General features: G+C 39.7%; 1 protein-coding gene across 1 annotated transcript in view; it reads left to right on the top strand.

Moving 5' to 3' along the window:
• The window catches only part of LOC132400616 (cytosolic 5'-nucleotidase 1A-like), a 38,169-nt gene extending 16,183 nt beyond the window's left edge, over nt 1-21,986 (top strand). The window contains exons 5-6 of the mRNA XM_059981760.1: nt 16,294-16,478; nt 18,741-21,986. Coding sequence (XP_059837743.1) covers nt 16,294-16,478; nt 18,741-19,106 — 551 coding nt within the window. The 3' untranslated portion in view covers nt 19,107-21,986. The remainder of the gene's footprint in view (nt 1-16,293; nt 16,479-18,740) is intronic.
• Nucleotides 21,987-23,240: the final 1,254 nt, after the last annotated feature.

Raw genomic sequence — 23,240 nt, forward strand, 5'->3', positions numbered from 1 at the left:
GAGAAAGCATAGAGCACAATATAGGTCCTTTGGCCCACAAAGCTGTGCCGAACATATCCTTACCTGAGAAATTACCTATGGTTACCCATAGCCCTCTATTTTTCTAAGCTCCATGTACCTATCCAGGAGCCTCTTAAAAGACCCTATCATATCTGCCTGCAGTACTGTTGCCGGCAGCCCATTCCACCATCATATTCTGCTATCATATTTGACCTACCAGAATGAACCACCTTACATTCATCTGGGTTGAACTCCACCTGTCACTTCTCAGCCCAATTTTGCATCCTATCCATGTCCCACTATAACCTCTGACAGCCCTCAACACTATCCACAACACTCCCAATCTTTGTCATCAGCAAATTTACTAACCCATCCCTCCACTTCCTCATCCAGGTCATTTGTAAAAATCATGAAGAAAAGAGGTCCCAGATCTGAGCCCTGAAGCACACCACTATTACCAATTGCCATGCAGAATATGACCCATCTATAACCACTCTTTGCCTTCTGTGGGCAAGCCAGTTCCGGATCCACAAACAAGGTCCCCTTTGATCCCATGTCTCCTTACATTCTCAATAAGCCTTGCATGGGTACCTTATCAAATACCTTGCTGAAATCCATATGTACTACATCTACTGCTCTACCTTCATCAATGTATGTAGATACATCCTCAAAAAATTAAATCAAGCTGGTAAGGCACGACCTGCCTTTGACAAAGACATGCTGACTATTCCTAATCATATTATGCCCCTCCAAATGTTCATAAATCCTGCCTCTCAGGATCTTCTCCATCAATTTCCTGGGCTATCCCTACTCCCTTTCTTGAATAAGGGAACAACGTCTGCAACCCTCCAATCTTCTGGAACCTCTCCCGTCCCCATTAATGATGCAAAGATCATTGTCAGAGTCTCAGCAATCTCCTCCCTCGCCTCCCACAGTAGCCTGGGGTATATCCCGACTAGTCCTGGTGACTTATCCAACTTGAAAGTATGATTACATACTGCTTCATGAGACTATAAAGATACAGGAGTGGAATTAGGCTATTTGGCCCATTAAATCTGCTCTGCCATTTCTTTCTGGCTGATCTATTTCCCACTCAACCCAATTTTCCTGCCTTCTCCGCATAACTTGTTATGGCCCGACTAATCAAAAATCTATCAACCGCTCCGCCTTAAGTATGTTCAATGCCCTGGCCTCACCAGCTACATGGCAATGAATTTGGCCTTTGGTTGAAGAAATTTCTCCTCATCTCCATTCAAAATGGATGTCTCTTTATTCATTGATTGGCCTTATCTCCAACAATATCGAGGTGACTTGCAGGGAAGAAGTCATCTCTCTGACACAGTGGTGTCAAGAAAACAACCTCTTCCTCAATGTCGAAAATACAAAGGAGCTGGTTGTGGTTAACAGGAGGAATGGAGACAGGCTAACCTCTATTGACATCAATGGATCTGGGGTTGAGAGGGTGAACAGTTTTAAGTTCCTCGGCATAAACATCACCGAGGACCTCACATGGTCTGTACACACCAGCTGTGTGGTGAAAAAGGCATAACAGTGCCTCTTTCACCTCAGACAGTTGAGGAAGTTTGGTATGGGCCCCCAAATCCTTTCTACAGGGGCACAATTGAGAGCATCCTGCCTGTATGGGAACTATACCTCCCTTAATCGCAGGACTCTGCAGAGAGTGGTGCAGACAGCCCAGCCTATCTGTAGTTGTGAACCTCCCATGATTCAGGACATTTACAAGGACAGGTGTGTAAAAAGGGCCCATAGGATTATTGGGGACCCAAGCCATTCCAACCATAATCTATTCCAGCTGCTACCATATAGGAAGTGGTACTGTAGCTAAAAGCCAGGACCAACATGCTCTGGGACAGCTTCTTCCACCAGGTTATCTGACTAGTGAACTCACGCTGACTTGAGTGTCCTCTATATTACATTGTGTGGCCTCTGTCGGTCGTGGTCGACCATTTGTACTACACCTCTGGTAGTCACTGGTTTGTCAATGCAGTTGCTGCATGTGTAGCGCGTTGTGCAATTGTTGACTGTTCTATTTATTATAAATTACTATGATTGCACATTTAGATGGAGACGTAATGTAAATATCCACTCATGTATGTGAAGGATGTAAGAAATCAATTCAATTCAATTGGTCAGGAAAAGTTTCCCAATCTTGTAACTTCTCACAAATTTTTGCTAAATTATATTCCCTCTCTTTTGACTTCTCTCGCCAGTCACAGTTATACCATTGGTGCCAATATGTGCCAAGACTTCTGGCTACTCCCCTTTAGGATTCTGTGCACTCGATCCAAGATGTCTCTGACCTGGCACCTGGGAGGCATAATATCATCAGGGTGTCTCCATTTGGTCCACAAAATCTCATGTCTACTCCCTTAACTATGGATTCCCCTATCTACTACAGTTCTCTTCTGCCCCCAGTAGGTCGACCTCCTCAACAGTATACAAAATGGTATATTATTATTGAGGGGAACAGCCACAGGGATACTCTATACTAGCTGTCCATTTCATTTCCCTCTCCTGACAGTCTCCAAGGTACCTGCCTTGTGCAACTTCAGGGTGACTACCTCCCTCTGGCTCCTATCTTTACTGTATGGCTCACTTCATCATATGAACCAAACGTCATCAAGCTGCAGCTCCAGGGCCATGTTCTCTGGGGAGCTGCAGCTCAGTGCACCTGGTGTAGCTGCCATTATCCAGAAGGCTGGAGGTGAGACTGAATTTGCACATCTCACACAAAGAACACACCACAGTCCCTGGAGCCATTCTCACTGCTTTAACTATGCACTGTAACACGCTGTAAGGTTTCACTGCTAAAGCTAATGTAATGGCTTCTATGTAATGATCCACTGTTAAGGTAATGGTTTCTCTGTGGCAGCAACATTTGGGTTATGACTAGAAATAACAGGACTTTGGAATTCAGTGGCTATCCAATGGAAGAAATGTTGTTCTTTCTTGTGTGTCTGGGAGCTGGGTTTTTCCATGGTCTTTTGTCGAGGAGAGGTGAAGAGGGAAGATGTGTGTGGAGAGAGCTGGGAGACCACCGGACGGAGTGGACTGGGACCTGAGGGTCCAAAGGTCGGCGACGCTCGGAGAAGACCGATGGTGGAAGAATGACTACTGAGTGAGCTCCAAAGTGACTTTGACTTGACTTGGGCCCTTTTTTTTTGTTTTGTTTATTTTCATTACTAACCCAATATTCAGATTAAGATTCATAAAGTGTATCATTTAATTGCATATAGTGTACTGTCTGATATTTTGCATTGTGGGTTTGTAACTGGTAGTATATTACACAACATCCACACAAACATGATTACCCAGTTTGGCGGGGCCGAAGGCTGATTCCTCTAGACGAACACGAGCCGGGTGAGCCTGAGCCTCGGGGTTACACATTAATGGATAAAGAAGAAGAAACTTGGCTTGCCCAACCTGCTCTCACTGAAGCCTGATGAGCCAGAGCCTTAACACTTGTCCTCTCCAGTGGTGGTTGTTCTGCTTGTCCCTGCCTTATTTTTATTTCAATGTACTTAACTGCATGAACTAGAATTTTTAAATGATACCCCTGGCTGCAGCTTTCAAGGAATATTAGTATGTTAGATAAAACAACATTCATTAATGGTAACACTCTGATTTTGCTGTTGTATTGGTAATGTTTGCCAACAGGTAACAGTAATAATTCATTGATAGTCTAAATTTGACTGGTAATAATAGATTTGAAGCCTCAATTTCTTACTTGTGACCAGAAGTAATCCTATAATTTGCAAACATTCACTCCAGTAAATGACCATAAAGGCGACAGTTTTCAGAATTGTGAACTTTGGTGGGAGCTCTTGCACTTTACTCATTGGTACAGGGAGACACACACCAAATTTTAATAAAAAGTTATTGCATAAATACCATTCAGTCAGTGTTTGACATCTAGTTCAGTATATTGCCTAAAATCAGCATCATCAATATTTCAGATTATTCCCTGAGCTCAGATGAATAAAATAAGGTGTGAACATAAATTATGCCACAGGAAACGGGGCCTTTGATGTCTGAATCTGTTGATCTCTGCTGTAACTCCATTGCTCTCCACTCATCATCAATTTCTCTGCATTTTTGTTGTGAAAAATCCCACTGAATTATAAGTTTTTAGATGCTACCTCAGCTGTTAATTGCAATGGAGTTTTCTATGTTTTGGCAGCCCCGATGATCAAGAATTTTCCCCATCTTTCTTTCTTTTTAGTTCCTTTGCTAAACTTTTTGGTTTCTATTTCTTAGGTCTATTCACTGATCACGTCCAGATACTTTTCTGTTCCCTCATTTATTTGACCAACCCTACTAGTATATAGCTACCAGGTCACTTTACTGTAAAGTTCTTGTATCAGGGCTGTCCAAACATGTCATTAGTTCTCCTATATGGCCGTACACCAATTTTCCACACCTCAATTTCCTGCCGATTCCAGTATATGCTCCTTCCTAGAGTTTTGTTCCTTGAGTTATATATAACATATATGACCATTTCTGGTGTTTTCATATCACTGTAGAAATACAACCAGACATTTCCTAGTGCAATTTGGCCTTGTGACCTCAGCATTACCTTTTTGTCAATGTGCACAGAATGAAGTGTTTCCTCCGTGAAGGCTATTCCTGGATCAGTTGCCTATGCTGAGATAACTGCTGGGCACTCTTTGGATCTATTTGGTCTTCACACTGTAGCGACACACACAACATTGTGGAGGAACTCAGCAGGTCAGGCAACATCTTTAGAAATGACTTCCCTTAATTACCTTTCATCCTTTATCTTCCTACACCACCCTATCCTGCCCTTGTTCCTCTGGTCAATCTGACACTCAAGCTTCCTTGAATCCTTCCCACCTAGCTTGATAGACATGTCTGTGTTAAAACTCACTCTGTAACTCATAAAATCGCCTAACCCCATCCCAGTTCTTGCTTGCGATCCTCAGTTGACCTTGGTGTAGTCTGAATCATTCGTACCGCAAAGAAAGTGCGCAATATCTGTTCAACTGAACCCAAGGCCTGTAAGTGTGATTGCTGCCCTCCTGGAATACCAGTTTAGAGTAATTACTGAGATACACTGAAGTAGTTTTTCTTAAAATCAATGTACATGGCCCAGTTATTTTATGTATAATTATTCTTAAACTGGCTGTGCATTGAATCTTTAATCAATAAATTATCTGTTTTGAAAGAAATTCTAAGTAGTCTATATGTTAAGTTCTATCAATAGTTTCAGCCAAAGTCTATCTTAACCATCCGTGCTGTGTTTTGAATCTCATACAGCACCGCATCTTTTTGAATGCTTTCATGTATGTTAAACGTACCCTTAAGAATGTATGGGTGGTAATTTAATCTGTTGTATAAAATGTTGAGTCTTGACAGTTTTGTGGTCTGATATTTAATGTTGCAGATCTTCGATGTATGTTGCAATTTGTATTACACAAATTGAAACCTGTATTTTGTGAAACTGTGATTGTTGGAAGCAAATAGAATTCCAGATCTGCAATACACACTTGTGAAGCAGGTTATGCATGGTGTCTTAAAAATGTCTTGAATCATTGTATGTTCAGTGAATGCAATCTACACAGATCAGGTAGATCCTGATAATAGTTACACAAGATGCTGGAGGAACTCAGCAGGCCAGGCAGCACCTATGGAAAAGAATACAGTCCACGTTTTGGACTGAAACCCTTTGGCTGGACTGGAAAGAAAGAAAAAGCTGAGGAATAGATTTACCGTAGATTCCAGACTACAGAGCACACCTGATTAAAAGCCGCACGCTCTAATTTTATATTTGTTTATGTTACCATACGGATTTAATTAAAAGTTAAAATATTGCAAATGCTTTTTTTCGAACAGTGCCTGTAACACAGCTACTTTTAAATATACATACGTATCGGTAACACACAAATTACGTTGCGTATACTTTTTTACTGAACAGCGCACGAACAACATTCCAATATCTCCTAACGACTGGTAAAAAAAAATATATATACTGCAGCCTACCAGGAAAAGTTATTGATCGCCTTCTTCATCTTCCTCCTGCGTACTAAAACCATCAAAGTCCTCTTCTTCAGTGTCCGAATTGAATAAAACCTCAGGATCTCGTCACTCACTTCAGTCTCTTCATTGTCGCTCTCACTTGAGCGCACGTGGTCCTCTTCATCACGCAGCAGTCCAGCTTGGTGATGGTGGATGTTGTGACACGGCTCCAAGCATTTAGGATCCACTGGCAGACTTGAGTTAAAGATGCTCTTCGCATGCGTCCTGTTTTGGTAAAGGATTTCTCGCCGCTCGTCATCCAAGCCTCCCACTCAACAGGCAGCGCCACTTTAAATGCCCGGTTCACGCTGATGTCCAGTGGCTGCAAATACTTCGTGGTGCCCCCAGGAATCACAGCTGGAATTGAGTTTGTACTCTTGATGGCAGCTTTCACTGAACTTTCATTGTCAGCCGCTTAAAAAATCACCATCGGTGGAAGCTTTAGTCTGGATGCTGTGCAGCTCAGAACACAAGTAAAATGCGTTCTCTCATGGCCACTTGTTTTCAGTGTGATGGACGAGTCACCTTTTTTATTAATAGTCCAAGTGAGAGGCAGGTCAAACGTCAAAGGTACTTCATCCATATTTATGATATCATCTGGCCTGATGGAATTCTCCGCTATCTTTGTTTGAGTGAATGTGCGGAAGTTAGCAAGCTTTTCCTCATGGTCGGGAGGGAGCTGCTGACACAGAGTCGTGCGTACCCTGACGGACAGGCCTTTTCGTCTCATAAATCTAAAACACCATGATGGTCCACCTCTAAAATCTTCGATTTTCATTTTGGTGGCGATTGCTTTAGCCTTCAGTCTGATCTGCACGGTGGAAACACCGCGGCCGCCTGCTCTCTGTGTGTTAACCCAGTCTTCCAAGAAAGTTTTCAAGTTCGGGCCATCTGCTATGATTACCTCTGAAAGCTTTTGTCGTCTTTTTGCATTGATTCAGTTCTTCACGCTGGCGTCTCCACCGTCTCAACATCGATTCATTTATGCCAAGATTATGTGCAGCAGCTCGATTTCCTTCTTCAACCGCCAGATTGATTGCCTTTAACTTAAAAGCTGCATCATATGCTTTTCTTCGAGCGTTTTCCATGTTGATGAGGGTGAGTACAAATGACTGATTTACAATAATTTACCGGTAATTGTGAAAGTGCGCTTGATTTATCGTACAATTTCATTGGACCTCTGTGAACTACTCATCAATTTTATTGGTCTACTGTTATGAGGCAAAATGTTTTTGGCGGCATGAAAAAAAACATGCATTAGCCGCACCGTAGTATAGGCCGCAGTGTTGCCGCAGTGTTCAAAGCGTGGGAAAAAAGTAGCGGCTTATAGTCCGGAATTTACGGTAAATGTTGGGAGGAGGGGACAGAGAACCTCCCCCCTTCACCATTTCCCATCCCCTTTCCCCTCTCTCCCCTTTATCTCTTTGCCTGCCCATCGCCTCCCTCTGGTGCTCCCCCCCCCTTTTCTTTCTTCCATGGCTTTCTGTCTCTTTCACCAAGCAATTTCCAGCTCTTTACTTCATCCCCCCCCTCTTCAGGTTTAACTTATCACGTTGTGTTTCTCTCTCCCATCCCCCCAACTTTTAAATCTACTCCTCAGCTTTTTTTTTCCCAGCGTTTTGTGTGTGTTGCTTGGATTTCCAGCATCTGCAGTTTTTCTCTTGTTCCTGATAATAGTTGGTGTTTTCCATGGAGGTCTTAATCTAATTGCTACAAATAGAAATTTCAGGCACTTCACTGGATTTTGATGTTTGGGCTATTGTTGTCATTAACCTTGATGTCAAGTTATTGGGCCACATGCCTTGCCACATTTCTGTGCTATCCTCTGAAGATACATACTATATCAATATTTAAGGTGCTGGCAGTGAATGAGTGGTGCATCTTTGTCGTTTCTGTCTATCCACTGGAAGGTGGCAGAGATAAAATTACTGGGAAGGTTAAAAGGAATTTTTGCCACTTACAGCTGCAATAAATCGGGAGAGTAACAGGAAGATGGGATTTGAGAGTAGAATGATTTAGGTGGGAGGGGACTCTAATCTTTTGTTTCAGTGTTATCTTGGCAATGACCACAGTGAGGACGATCCTGGAAATGGTGAGCATAGTCTCCTCTGTGTATCGGGCCATACAGCCATACCTCCTGGAACCCTGACTCTGTACTGCTGTCCTGTATGAATAAGGAGAAATGCAAGTCCAGTTTTTCAGAGATGCGGCCTGGTGAAAGCAGGTTGTGAGGTATGGGTGTGTGAATGTGATAGTGTTAGGTGTGCCAAGTAAGAGTAAGTGAAGTGTGAACATGTGGATGTTGGTTTGGGTCCTTCACTAAGACAGTTGGTAGGTGAATGGAAAAATGATTAAGCTGTTTCTGAGTCCTTACACACAACAGTATGTGACTTTTTATGCATTAATTGATGTTCACTAGTTCAGAAAGATTTTCGAGACAGCACTGCATGCTGGTCTGCGGGGTGTGGATGAACTCCGTGACTGGTCCCTAAACTTTCTAAATGCACATGTTAAAGCTTTCTTAGCTTCCATGCGCAAGTAATTTCTTCCACTGTGAAGCTTCACGACAAATGTAGGAACCTATTTTCCATTTCTATTAGAACATTGAGTAGGGGGTAAAAGATGCATCTGCCAAAGGAGGTTTAAAGTGCTTCTTCGCTCTGCTAGCCTGCGGGTCACCCTTGGGTAAGGTATAGGACCTGCTTAGCCCCCTGATCAGAGTCAAATGAAGTTATGAGAGTAAGGGGTGAATGGTCATATGAGCAGCTGGTGCATATCACAAATCCTGGTTGGGGTCACGTCTTGTAAAGACAGTGGCCAGAAGAAGGCAATGTCAAAACACTTCTGCAGAAAAATCTGCCGAGAACAATCATAGTCAAAAGTTAATGATAGCCTCCATCATACTACATGTCACATAATGATAATGATTAGAACAAAGACCACTACAGCACAGTCCAGACCATTTGGCCTATAATGTTATGCCAATATTTTAACCTAATGATCAATCTAACCCTTCACTCCTACCTAGACCTCAATTTTTCTTTCTTCCATTTGCCTTTCTAAGAGTCTCGTAAATGTCCCTAATGTGTCTGCCTTTACTACCCTCCCGGACAGTGAGTTTCATGCTCCTTCCACACTGTGTTTAAAGAAAAAATAACCTACCTTTAACATCCAACCCCTATATTTTGGTAAGATCTTAAATTTAAGCCACCCTTGGAAAAAGTCTCTGCTGTACCTGTCCACTTGATCTATCTTAATCTATGCCTCTTATCAACTTGTTCATCTCTATCAAATCACCTTTCATTCTCCTTCACTCCAGAGAGAAAAGCCATAGTTTGCTCAACCTTTCCCTCACAAGACATGCTCTTTAATCCAGGTAGCAGTGTGATAAATCTCCTTGGTACCCTCTCTAAATAATGAGGGGACCTGAACGGAACATTTTCTATTGTGGCCAGAACCATTTTTTGCTTGACTGCCAGTAATTGCTGCAGTTAATAAATGTGGGGTTTCTTTAACCATTCATGGTTGCTTCAGGATTAGAAATTAGCTTTATTTGTCACACTTACATTGAAACATAGTGACCTGCTTTATAGACCTCATTGACTCGTACGGACAATCTTTGGTGCGGTTATATTACAAACGTTTGTTGTTGGACAACAGAATTATTCACCTTGCCTATAAATCGGTTAAGTAGCAGAAAACAGAGCTTAAGTATGTATTCATTGATGGCTTATAAATTGGACAGAAAGTCACATTTAGATGTTTGCTGAGCCCCCGAAGAAAGGAAAAAATGAAATTCATGCAGAAGAGAGCATTGAATGATAAGGATGTAATTAATAGATTAATCAAATGAGCAAAATTGTGACAGATGGATTTCAATGGGTATAAATGTGGATCCGTGAAGAATGAAACAGTACTTCTACAGCAGCAAGGTAAAATTAAAACGAGTTTGAAGAGAATGACGGGGTCTATAAATATAGACCTTTATAATGTAATGGACAAATACAGGAAACATTCAAAGACAAATGGAATGTGAACCTATACATCTAGAGGTCCAGAATGTGGTGGAAGCCAGAGAAGTTTTGCTGTTACTCTACACAACAAACATTTTATGGCTGCTTTCTCTGAGGGAAAGCTATTTTGCCCTAGGTGGGAATTCAGCATAGATTAACCAGGATGAAACTTAATGAAACTATGAATCAAGGGTTAAATTCCAATGAGCAATGGGGTTTGGAACTTGAAAGGATAAGTTGTGATTTAAACATAATTTTCAAAAGATTAAAGAAAATTTTCAGGAGAGATGACAACTACTGCTGTTTGGGATTGTAGAGTCAGTCCTACAGGTCCAAAGTTAAGAAACAGTTCCATTTGAAAAGCTGGAGGAAATTTGAAGTTCTCTTCTACAAATGGACATTGTGGTTAAATCACTTGTTATTTTGAATGTGAAAGTATGTGGATTTCTGTTAACCAAATGTTTTTGAAGCAAAGGCAGTTCAAATGAATTTGATCATAAATTAACCACAAAATCTGTGATTGAAAGGGAAGGATGGCCTGATTATGTTGCTAAAATAATTGTTATAACTGAATTGTTAAAATAGATCAGTGTAGTGCTGACATTGTAATCATCAGGTGAAAGTTGGTAATCCCCATGTCCAATTTAAAAGATTGTTGAAGTGAGAATGAGCAACATTTTTATTAAGTGAATATGTTGCTGTGAAGAAGTGTAGATTTTCAGCTGGGACAACAATAGAGAAGTGCAAGCTTGGTTTTATATTTTAGATGCTAGAAGGAGAAGTGTAATTACAACTCCACTTCCTTTCATCATTCTTCTCCAGAAGTCACTGCAGAACTGAAAAAAACTGTGAACAGTTGTCAAGAGTCATGAGAAAATGCTTGTTTTGCAACAAAGTAAGTGAACTGTGACCAGTGTGAGATGTTGCGAAAACTGCAGGCCATTAAGTGCAAACATCATCTCTAAGTGTGATATTAAGTAGTAAGAAGCCACTATATTTAGCAGAATTGATCATGTTGTTTTACTCTGAATGTGTTGCATCTGCATGTTGAACTGGTACTGTGGCACAACATATTTGATTACAAAGGTGTATATTACAAATGAGGGCATTTTTCTTTTAGACATCAAAGTGATGCCATGAAATATTCTGGCAACCTCCCTACGTGATCAAAGACCATAAGATATTGGAGAACAATTAGGCCATTTGTCCCATATAGTTTGTTCTGTCATTTCTTCATGGTTGATTTATTTTTCTCTCAGCCCCCATCTTCTGCCTTCTCCCCTGTCCCTTCATGCCCTTACTAATCAAGAATCTATCAGACCTCAGCCTTGAATATTTTAAGAAACCTGGCCTCCACAACCGCCTGTAGCAATAAATTCTGCAGATACACCACTGTCTAAAGAAATTACTCCTCATCTCCATTCTAGATGGGTGTTCCTCTATTCTGAGGTTGCCCCTCTGGTTTTAGACTTACTTAGCATAAGAAACATCTGCTCCACATCTCTATCGAGGTCTTTCAATATTCAATGAGATTCCCCCCCCCCCCCCCATTCTTTAGAATTCCAGTGAGTACAAGCCCATAGCCATCAAATGCTCCTCATGCGACAAGCCTTTCAATCCTGGATCATTTTCATGAATCTCATTTGAACCCTCTTCAATATAAGTACATCCTGCCCCTCCACCTATCTTCGTATTGTCCGCAAAGCCATCAATTCCGCCATCCAAATCACTGATATATGAAGTAAAAAGCGGTCCCAACACAGACCCCAGTGGAACATCACTATTACTGGCAGCCAACCAGAAAAGGCTCCCTAAATCACACTCTTTAGTCACACTGCCTATCAGCAAATGCTCTTCCCGTGCTGGTATCTTTGCAGTAATACCATCAGCTCTTGTTGAGCAGCTTCGTGTGACACCCGATCAGAGGCCTTCGGAAAATCCAAGTTCACAATGTCTACTTATTCTCATTTTTTGTCTATTCTGCCTGTTATTTCTTCAAAGAATTTGAACAAATAATGGCAGGTAAGATCTTCCCTTGAGAAAACCATGCCAGCTTCAACCCATTTTATCATGTGCCTCCATGTATCTCAAAGCCATATCTTGACTCCCAACCACTAAGGTTAGACTAATTGGGCTATATTTTCCTTTCTCTCCCTTCTTGGAGTGACATTTGTAATTTTCCAGTCCTTCTGAATATTTCCAGAATCTAGTGATTTTTGAAAGATCATTACTAATGTTTCCACAATCTCTTCAACCACCTCTTTCAGAACCCTGGGGTGTACACCATCTGGTCCAGGTGACTTATCTACATTCAGAGCTTTCAGCTTCCCATGCACCTTCTCTCTAGTAATGTTAACTTCACACACTTCTGCCCACTGACACTCAAATTTCCGGCATACTGCAAATATCTTCCTCACTGAATAATTGTGTAAAATACTAATCAAGTTTGTCCGCCTTGTCTCTCATTGCTACCTCTCTAGCATCATTTTCCAGTAGTCCCATATCTACTTTCGCCCCTTTTACACTTAATATATTTGAAGAAACTTTTGGTACCCCCTTTAATATTATTGGCTCGCTTACTTTTTGTATTCCATCGTTTCCTTCTTAGTCATTTTTAGTTGCCTTCTATTGGTTTTTAAAATCTTTCCAATCCTCATTACTTTCCACTAATTTTTGCTCTATTATATGCCCTTTCTTTGGTTTTTATGTTGACTTTGACTTCTCTGGTCAGCCATGATTGCATCATCCTGCCTTTAGAATACTACTAATTCTTTGGGATGTATTTATGCTTTGGTTTCTGAATTGCTTCCAGAACTCCAGCCATTTCTGCTCTGCCGTCATCTCTGCTAGTGTCCCTTCCAAACAATTTTGGCCAACTTTTCTCTTATTCAAAGTACATTTATTATTGAAGTATGTATAACTTGCAATCTTGTGATTCATCTGCTTTGTCTCTTTCTTACAAAGCAAGAAGCTCGGAAGAACCCAATTAAAAAAGACCAATACTCAAAGCTCAGAGAAAAAAGGAAAATAAAAACAAATCATGTAAATAAAAGAAGCAAACAACAGCATTCTGAACCAAATTGAGTCCATAGATCCAGTGCCAGAACAGCCTGAATAGGCCTGAAGCCTCAGCCTCACTCTCAGTTCATCATGTAGTGCAGCAAATTGCCACAAAGTTCGCATTCATAAAGTGTGTAGCAATCAGAGCAGTCTCTCAAAGAGGAGTGATCATCAAGGGAGAGCAAGCAAAATCGGCCTGACCCTCGCTTCCAGTGCTGACACCCTGCCTTTCCCGTCTCTCTGGCTGGCATTTAAATCATTGAGACACTGGACGGTGATGTGCACCAGGACCTCCCTGTGGAGATATGCTCTGGGCCTAGACCCTGCTGCCTAGCCCAAAGCTTCTCTTTACATTTCCAAATCGGCTGGGCGCTTAGAGCAATCTAACCTGGCATCCAGATGCTCATCCTCTGAATTGTGCAGTTCAACTCCATCTCTGACATTGACACCATCTCCATTTCTGACACCGACTTGAGCATGTTAAGCTCTGACTTAGAAACGCACTAGCATGGCTCATCCCTCAAATCAGCTTCACCTTTGCTCATCTCTTCCTTGTTTGCGGTGATAGATTACCACAATTTAAAAGGTGTTATTAAAGTTGTTTTTCGTTCTGTCTCTTGCCTTTTGAACTACCAGTAAGCTGTCGTCCAACTTCAGTAGCACCATCTTAAACTGGAAGTCTCTGTAATCCCCTTTACTCCTCTGCAATATTGATGCATATGACTTTAGCTTCTTCTTAGATTGAAGGGTGAATGCTACCATATTATGATCACTGACCCCTAAGGATTACTTTACCTTAAGCTCTCCAATCAATTCCAGTTCATTGCACAACATCAAATCCAGAATAGCTGATACCCTAGTGGGCTCAATCACGAGCTGCTCTTAAAAAAAAATCTTGTAGGCATTCTACAAATTTCCACTCTTGGGATCCAACACCAGTTTGATTTTCCCAATCTACCTGCATATTGAAATCCCCCATGACTATTGTAACATTTCCCTTTTAATATACATTTTCTCTCTCCCGTTTTAATTTGTAGATCAGATCTTTGCTATTGTTTGGAGGTGTGTGTATATAACTTCCGTTGAGAACTTTTTACCCTTGCAGTTTCTTAGTTCTACCCACAACGATTCTACATTTTCCAATCCTATTTCACTTTCTAATGATTTGATTTAATTTTTTTTTACCAACAGTGCCACTCCATCCACTCTGCCTACCTGTCTGTCTTTCCGATACAGTATGTTTTTTTTTGCTATTGCTACATTTCACTAATATTGCGTGTAAATTTTGTCCAATGTACATTTACTTTATTACGTTTTGGGTAAATGCTGTCAGTATAACTTGGTTCAGTACTATGAAAGCAAACTCACCAAAGGAATGCAGTTATGTTTACAAAATATTTAGTACTTGAACACACAGGACTCGATGAACATTCACATTGGTGTCAACATCAATGTCATTCAAATGTTCAAAGGTTAATTTATAATCAAAGCCTGTAATCATATACTACTCTAAAATTTGTATTTTTCCATATAGCTATGAAACAAAGAACTTGAAAGTCATTCAGAGAAACATCAACACCCCCCTCCAGTACAAAAAAAAATGGCAGCTCAATCATCAACTCCCAATAACCAGGCACACGACACTTAAAAACATGATGTTATTTGATGTTCAGACTTCTGAATTGAATTGACTTTATTTCTTACGTCCTTCACATACACGAGGAGCAAAAATCTTTACGTTATGCCTCCGTCTCAATGTGGTTCATAGGCCAATTGAACGAGTGTCGCAACTTCTCTGCTTGGGCCCTGATTTCTTTCAGCGCCCAGAACTAAACGATTCTGCAGCACATCATCTTGGCTCATCATCTGAGCTCACCTCACCGTTGCTCACCCCTTCACTGTTAGCAACAATAATTTTAACGTAATTTACCACAGAAAAGGAATTTTTAGTGATGTTTTTGTTGGATTTCTAATCTTTTTGACTGCTAGAAGTTGTTGCACACATCCAGAAGCACCATCTGAACTGAAAACTCACTTTCTTAACCAGTTGACTGTAGATGTTGTATCTCAGCTTTCTACGTGATATATAAGCCAGTATTCAAAGCAGGGCAGTACAATATGGAGAGCAAGCTGTTGCTGTGTAGCAGGCTTCCCCTCTCCGTGCAGCTGATGACTCCAAAGGAATGGCAGAGACTGATGTAGTTTGGCACCAGCAGCATCGCTGGGGTTGCCAGTCAGCATTGAATTCACTGTAGTACTACCTTAGGATTTTTACTTGGAGTTTATTCCCAAGACCTTCCCTATGAGTTTGTATAGCCACTAGGCAGCAAAGGTTTGAGGTCAGAGTTTTCCTTCTAGATGCGCTGCCAACCACGGTCTATGACCCCCACCTAGTCAAAGCATCTGGTTTTAAGACACCAGTAATCCACCTTTTCCCTTTCTCTTGTCAGTAAAATGGTTCTGCTGGGCTAGTATCTAAAGTGAAGTACATATGTGAAGGCCAGGTACAAAGGAATTATCAATATATTTTGTTGTTTGAATTTCCAGCATCTGCAGATTTCCTTGTGTTTATCAATATATGTGCATACTTTCAACAGTGCAGATCCTTACACTTACAGTAAGTGACAAAATATGTCACTGGAGTGAAGACAGTCTTACCACAGTAATGTGTTACTGAAGAGAAAACAGCCTAGCCACATTGGGTTTTTAACCTCTGTTCCTCTTCTGTGCAGCACCAATATTTGCTAAATTTCATGTTCACAACATGCCATGAAACAATTTAGTTGAAATTGGGCTTTAGCTTGATTAAATAGATTCACAGAAACATGCTCTATAAATTTTTGAGTTTACATCTTTTGATATCATCCAACCTTTGTCTTAACACTGCCATCATCCATAGTGTGAGGAGCTGTGCTGTTTTTACTAGAAATATAATATTAAGGAAAAGCAGGGTGGGGAGTACGAGCACGAGAATAGATACTCTGCAATGATCCATCTAATCTACATGGTTAAAGTAATTTTTGGAAATGATCTACTTGTAAGTCAAGGGTTAAATCATTTTTCAGTTTTAATATATGTCGTATTCAAGTTTATTGTTTTATTTATGTTATGACGTAAATGTGATCTTTGATAAGCCCTGGTTCGTCCTTTTATGTGATTTCAGGAATTGCAGCTGCCACCATGTTTCAGACGACGAAAGAACTAAACCTTTCAGATAAACAGCTGAGGGTTGCATTTGATGGCGATGCTGTTCTCTTCTCTGACGAGTCAGAGAAAATTGTAAAGCTTCATGGATTAGATACCTTTTTTGAACATGAGAAGAAATATGAAAACAATCCTCTTGCAAAAGTAAGTTTGATGCAAAAATCACTTTCCACTTTCCTAACAGTTTCACAGGGGAGCTGAAAAAAAAGCATTGTAAGATCTCAGTGAGTCAAACAGCATGTGTGAAGGCAGAGGGAGAGTCGTTCCTTCACCTCCACAGCTGCTGCTTCACCTATTGAGTTATAGCAGTTTTGTTTTCGTTGCTCAAGATTCCAGTATCGGCACTCTTGTGTGTCTATTCACAAAGGAGCCATTTGGTTTTCATTTGCTGCATGCTGGTTCTGCAACTATAACCTGAAAAGTCCTGTGCAAGTAGCTTTCAGTTATACACAGTACTTGGTGCATACTCAGAACAGTCTTGGGGAGAAAGGTTGATACATAGCTTTTGAGAATCAGAACTGTCAGAGGAGTCTCATTTGCGGGGTAAAATGGGGTTGAGGTGGCAGCAAAGCTTTTTATTAAGCTTAGGAAGTATTTCGGCCATTAGCAGCCAGTCACTGGTTTCATCAAATGCCGGACAATAAACAAATGCTAACCCTGTGTTATATAAAAAAAAGCTGATTCAACATAAATTAACATAAAAATAAACATAAAATGGTTATCCATTTGAGATAAATAATGAGAAGAGTGCAAGATTGGAATGTCTACTTCTTTATAAGCATAACTGTTAAATAGAATAGAATAAAACCTACCTCTGTTTAAGTTCCTTCTCTTTACTAGCTGTGCTTCAGTTTCTGTGCATTTTCCAGTGCATAATGTTACAATCTAGAGTTCATGAAAAATCGATTTCCATTTGATATACAGTAGTGAGGGAGCAGCAGGAAAAGAAACATCGAAATTTTGAAAAGCGGCTGAGAAAAGTGTCAATGGCCTGGTCATATTCTCCCCCTCTCCCCCTAGAATAATGAATGGCTTGCTGAGTATTTCTTTAAGGAAAGGAAACACGAAGGCTTCCATTTTTTTCTCCTCAGGTTATACTCTGACCTCCAACCTAACATATGACATGAAAAATTACTCTCCACCATGCCATCCATCCCTATTCTGTAGAATCTTTTAAAGAAATCTATTTTCATATTCCAGACAGTCAGAATAGGAAAGATGCTAATCAATAATGATCATGGAAGTGAAACTTAATTCTGTGTTTTGTTAATTTACAAAGAGGTTACTGCACTTAACTAATTTTATCTTAAATCAGCTAGTTACTCTCAGTCCAGACATATTTAATTGAGTTTGGTTTGCAAGACAAAATGAAGCCATAATATACTTGCTAATGCATGAATGCAATACTATACAAAATGAAAACAAGTTTTTTTTTTCTTAATTATGCCTTGGGAATGCAGGCAGACATATCATTTGTTTTTGACTCAAATTTTTGTTGATTTGAATCTATATGGTTTTATGAGGGGGAGGAGTCCTTTTAAATAATAACTTGCAATAGTGTCAGTAAATATCTCAAATGCTGGTGATTGGATTAAAAGATGAGAAATTAGTTTTAGGTGAAAATTAGAGATAGAAATCTGAAATATAGGTACCAACTATTTTTGAGTGAAATAGTCAGTATGGTTTCCCTAATGCCCAGATGGATAACAGCAAAAGAAATCATATTGTTGAGTTCTATGAAATAAATATTGTGTATTTTTTTTCTATTAAAGTGTTAGATGTTGACATGAACAATCACACAATTTGTCATGAAAGTGAGGGAAGGTTCTGGGAGGAGGAAAACGTTATAGGTAGGAATCAGGAGGAGAGAATTTGAGAGGGAAAATAGGGTCAGGACACTTTAGTGGGTGCTGCATACACTGAAGCAGTCAGATCAATCCCTGAGTCATAATGGAGTTGCTGCAGCAACAATCCGAGCCACAGATCATAGAATCAAATATATTGATACGACAATCTTTGTCAGCTTTATCTCTTTCTGAAATGTTAGCACTTGCAAGTTCAAAATCCGGGAGTCAGTGAAATCAGAACTACTGCCCCAAAGGGGAACATTTAAATTGAATCCAATTCCTGACTTTCTTTGTGAAGTAGTAGTTATTTGACTGGAAGCAAATGGCAAAAAATTTGCATTGCAAACTTTTGAGCTAGTTTCATTCTTTAAATCGTTACATGCATGAATTATGATGGAGAAATGAAGTCATTGCAGAATTACCAAAATCTCACCCTGGACTGCTTGGACCAGGATTTTGGCTGAGCTTGGCTGTAAGAACTTCAAAGCATTTGTGCAACTTGCATGTTGAAGGAATGGTGCCCAGTAAAGTATAATATGCTCATTTGTTTTCCATACAGGGTCCCCTCAAGGGATTTTTGGAAGTACTAGGAAAGCTGCAGAAGAAGTTTCATGCTAAAGATCTGCGCTGTACCTGCCCAATCAGGACCTATCTTGTCACAGCAAGAAGTGCTGCGAGTTCTGGAGCAAGAGCTTTGAAGACGCTTCGGAGTTGGGGGCTAGAAGTTGATGAAGCCCTCTTTCTAGCCGGGGCACCAAAAGGACCGATGTTAGAAAAAATTCGCCCTCATATTTTCTTTGATGATCAAATGTTCCATGTGAAAGGAGCGCAGGAGATGGGAACCATTGCAGCACATGTGCCATATGGCATTGGACAGAAGTACAATAAGAGCACTTCCATAACTGAAAATGCTGATAAAAGTTAAATAAATAGTAAACCATATTCAGATGAAAAACCAAGTCAGACTGTTTACTCTAGCTACTGCTGAAATATACTAAAATCAAAAGTGTTAGTGGAATGAGAAAACTGCAGTTTAATGGAGGGGCCTTTTCTACATAGGATTTGCTTACTTTTTTCTTCCAGAATTTATTACAATGCATTTCAATACTTTTAAGCTTGAGGGCTAAAGAGGATGAAGTAATCAGCTTATATTTTCATACCATTTTTTAATTCTGACCACAATAGCCTTGGAACAATTTTGGTAATGTAAGAGGCACATTAGACTTGATTGTCTCTTCAAAGCTGCAGTACTTTATGTGAGGGTATCATTACTTTAAAAATTGCTTAATAGATACTCTACGATAAAAGATGCCTGAGTGGTATAGTTTGTTGGGTGTTAACAATAATTAAAATGGTAGACATTTCTCTTGGCATATTATGTAATAGAAGTTGTTTGCTTGGACTAGAAATTAATTACCTCCAGATGCATTTAAAATTATCCAAGGAATCCCTTGAAATTAGAACCTCAAAGCAAAATGAGATCATTTCATTTTGTGCTAGCTCTCAGAGAGACCATCCTAATGGTCTCTTATTTTGCAAATAATGCCCCGCTTCCTTTATATTAAAGTTGCATAACAGCAGTTTTATTACTCATAATTCTGGGGTGGGGGAAATTTATTATTATTCCCTCACTCGAGTTAATATTCAGTTTCAAGCTTCACAATAAAAGTGGTGCTGGTCATTCAGGCAAGTCTGGGCCGCAGAATTGTGGTTAAACTCTGAATAAAATGAGTCAGGATTATGAGCTGGAATTTGGATTCCAGGATAGATGAAGTCAAGACTTTGGTTGTTAATTGATCTCAAGATGAAAGAGGCAGTGATTAGGTTTCTAAGTGTGATGAGCACTATCTTTTTTTGTTCAATCAATGCTTTAGGTATTTCAAATATTCAACATTGCAAAAACCATAATGTTTGCATCTTGCATAGGTAAAGACTGTCTCTTTTTGGTCTTTTCCAGTTTGACTGAGGTCATTCTTGATCAGAATTAAGTGCATGTTTCCTGTAACACCACCCCTAAGCTGCCAGCTGAACCAGCTCATGTGAGAACATACAATAAGTGAAAGTGGGCTTTCCAAGACACACAATTTTCTCTGCCTAATATTCTCCGACTGTGTAATGTAATGTATTATAGTACTGGTAATTTTTGAGTTGGGTGGCGGGATGAAGATACCTTTCTACTAAAGGATGTTGTAGGACACTTCCCTGAAAGCCTGACAATCTATGAAGAGTATTCATAGAGGTTTGGGTCACCCATCTTGTAAAGACACTACCCAGAAGAAGGCAATGACAAACCACTTTTGTAGAAAAATTGCCAAGAGCAGTTGTGCTCCTGGAAGACCATGATCTCCCACATCATATGACATTGCACATTATGAATGCACAAATGTTTGAGAAGTCTTATTTCCCATCAGAAAATGCACTTTTGCACTGAAATAATCATTGGATCACCTTGGCCATTTTTCAAAGGAAAACGCCCCAACAAAACATATGACTAGAGCTTCTTATTCTTATTTTTGTTTCTTAGAACATCAGTACTTAAATTAGGTTTGATACTACCCCCTTTGCCAGTATAGTGGTGTTTATTTCTTTAATATATATGTCAAGGTTACAGAATCACTAGAATATAGTTTTATGATACAAGCCAAGAATACAGGTTTTAAATCAATTAAGTTTCTGGTCACTGATATCAACTAATGTGACCTACTCTTTTCATTTTGATATATTGGAATTATGACTAGTTACAGTATTTGTAAAAGCTAAATGACTATATGATCTTTACTATATTTCTCTGGTCATAACAATTTGCTAACAGTTACTGCTTTGACTTGTTTTTGCAAAAGTAGATCAGATTTTAGATTTTTATCTACAAGAACATTTACATTCAGAAATATCTTTTGCAAAGCCTAGAATGTAAGGGCCTGCAGTGCAGGGCACTATTTTGAATGGAATGAGTAGCAGAATAAAAATGTTTAGAAAGTATCCAAGGATGGTAAATCTTGGAAAGTTTTTCAGCGTTCTCTAGTTCTCCGTATTGAACTATTTAATTGTCTTTATTTTGTTTGTGTGTTGTTAATTTGGCATCTGCCATGCTAAAAGCTAATTAAAGGACCTAATTAAATTATTAGATGAGCTTCAGCAGTTGTGCACAAGTTAGACAGATGTTAAGAAATACTATATTTTATTGGCAATAATTTGCAACAGTTGGAAATGGTTGTTTATGGGACAGCAGAACTATTTAAACCATATTTATATTAATACATTGTATAATGTTTTGCATATGCATTATTCTGTCTTGTGGTTGCTGTTGAGGAACACCCCCTGTTATCAATTGTCACCCTTAAGTGAAGGCTGGATAGCGATTGGGCTGCTTTGCTCAGCTTTGTGCATAAATTGGGGAAATGGATTCCAACAATTCCTAGTCAGGGCAAGCTAACTCTGAAACCTCTTAAGGCAATGTACCAGGCTCACCATTTTCCTTCTTGTTGACTGTCATTCACACCTGGTCCTGGACTGTAGGTGCAAAGCAATCATGAGAGAGGGAGTGAATGTGGCAGCAAATGGCACTTATGTCCCCTGTTTACACATTGTAATTAAGATAAGGTCTTAATGCTTACACATTTTTTTTAAATTGCAACAGTATGAAATAAGATTGTCTCAGTCAAATTGAATGTTATTTGATTATTGTGGTTGAATTGTCATGCCTTTGCATTTTGTATGTTTTCTTACCTGCAATTTTCTTTGTACATTTTTACAAAAAAACTATTGTTTCTTTAATTTCAATAAAGAAAGCTTATTGCAAATATTATTTACATGATAATTATTTTGCCTTAAATGTTTTTCTTAAGAGTTTAAAGGAATACTTTGAATGCTGAAAATTTGAGGAACAGAAATGTTTGTAACTTGCTGAAGGCTTAACAGCAGGACTTGCCCTCTGGGAAAATGGTGATAGACAGGCCTTCACTAAGCAACTTAGACGTGGTCCCAAATTAAGGAGCTTAAAGTGAAGGAGAATATTTCTGTTGTTTAGTATATTATTCAACAATATATACATTTGTGCTTCTCATTACACTGATAGCTGTGCTACAAACAGCACGCCATTATCATATGGAGCATTGCCTGTGGGCTGTGGTGGAAGAACAAATCAGATCTATCCTGGCAGCAAAACCATATTTTGAAAATTCAGTCTTGTGTTATAGCATAAGTCAAATGAAGTTCTGATTGGCATTTTTCCATGTGTTTCTAATAAGAATTGTGCTTCATTGTCTGCTTCATTCACACTGTGTGGCGCAAAAATTTTGCAGGAGAAGAACCAAAAAAAGAACTCAATCATATCAGTTACAGGAAAGCCGGAAAGTGGAGAAAAGGTGGGCTTACAATAATCTCAAAACTTAAAATTGTCATTTGAAGCTGCATTTTTTTTGGTGAGAGATTTCCTTGCTCACCACTTCGTTGGTAAGGTGTTTTCCATGTTCCCAATGTGAACTATTCTGCCTATACCTGCCAAGACCTTGTCTGTGCTTTCCCTCCCTAAATACCTCTGTCTCTCCCTAAACACATCAAAATCTATCCTTTTGCCTAAATTTTAATTTATCTGCTCTAATTTCTCAATAAGAGCTCAACATCAAATTTTGTTTGATAAAGCCACTTGGTGCTTCATAATACTCCTGTGAAACATATTGTGACATTTTACTGTGCTGTGTCCTATATAGGCAGCTGTCATTTCTACCTGTTAGGCTTTCTCCTTCACTATGCTGAATCCCTGAGACCAGAAAACAGAGGAGCAGAATTGGGCCATTCAGCCCTTCAAGTCTGCTCTGCCATTGCTTCATGGCTGATCCTGGATCCCACTCAATCTCATAAACCTGCCTCCTCGCCATATCCTTTGATGCCCTGACCAATCTGGAAACTATTAAATTTGGCTTTAAATATATCACAGACTTGGCCTCCACAGCTGTCTGTGGCAGAGCATTCCACAGATTCACTGCTCTCTGGCTTAAAAAAAAGCCGCCTTACCTCTGTTCTAAAAAGTCCCTCCTCAATTTTGAGGCTGTGAACTGTA

This window comes from Hypanus sabinus, chromosome 10 (assembly GCF_030144855.1).
Source record: "Hypanus sabinus isolate sHypSab1 chromosome 10, sHypSab1.hap1, whole genome shotgun sequence".
In the NCBI taxonomy this organism is placed as follows: Eukaryota; Metazoa; Chordata; class Chondrichthyes; order Myliobatiformes; family Dasyatidae; genus Hypanus; species Hypanus sabinus.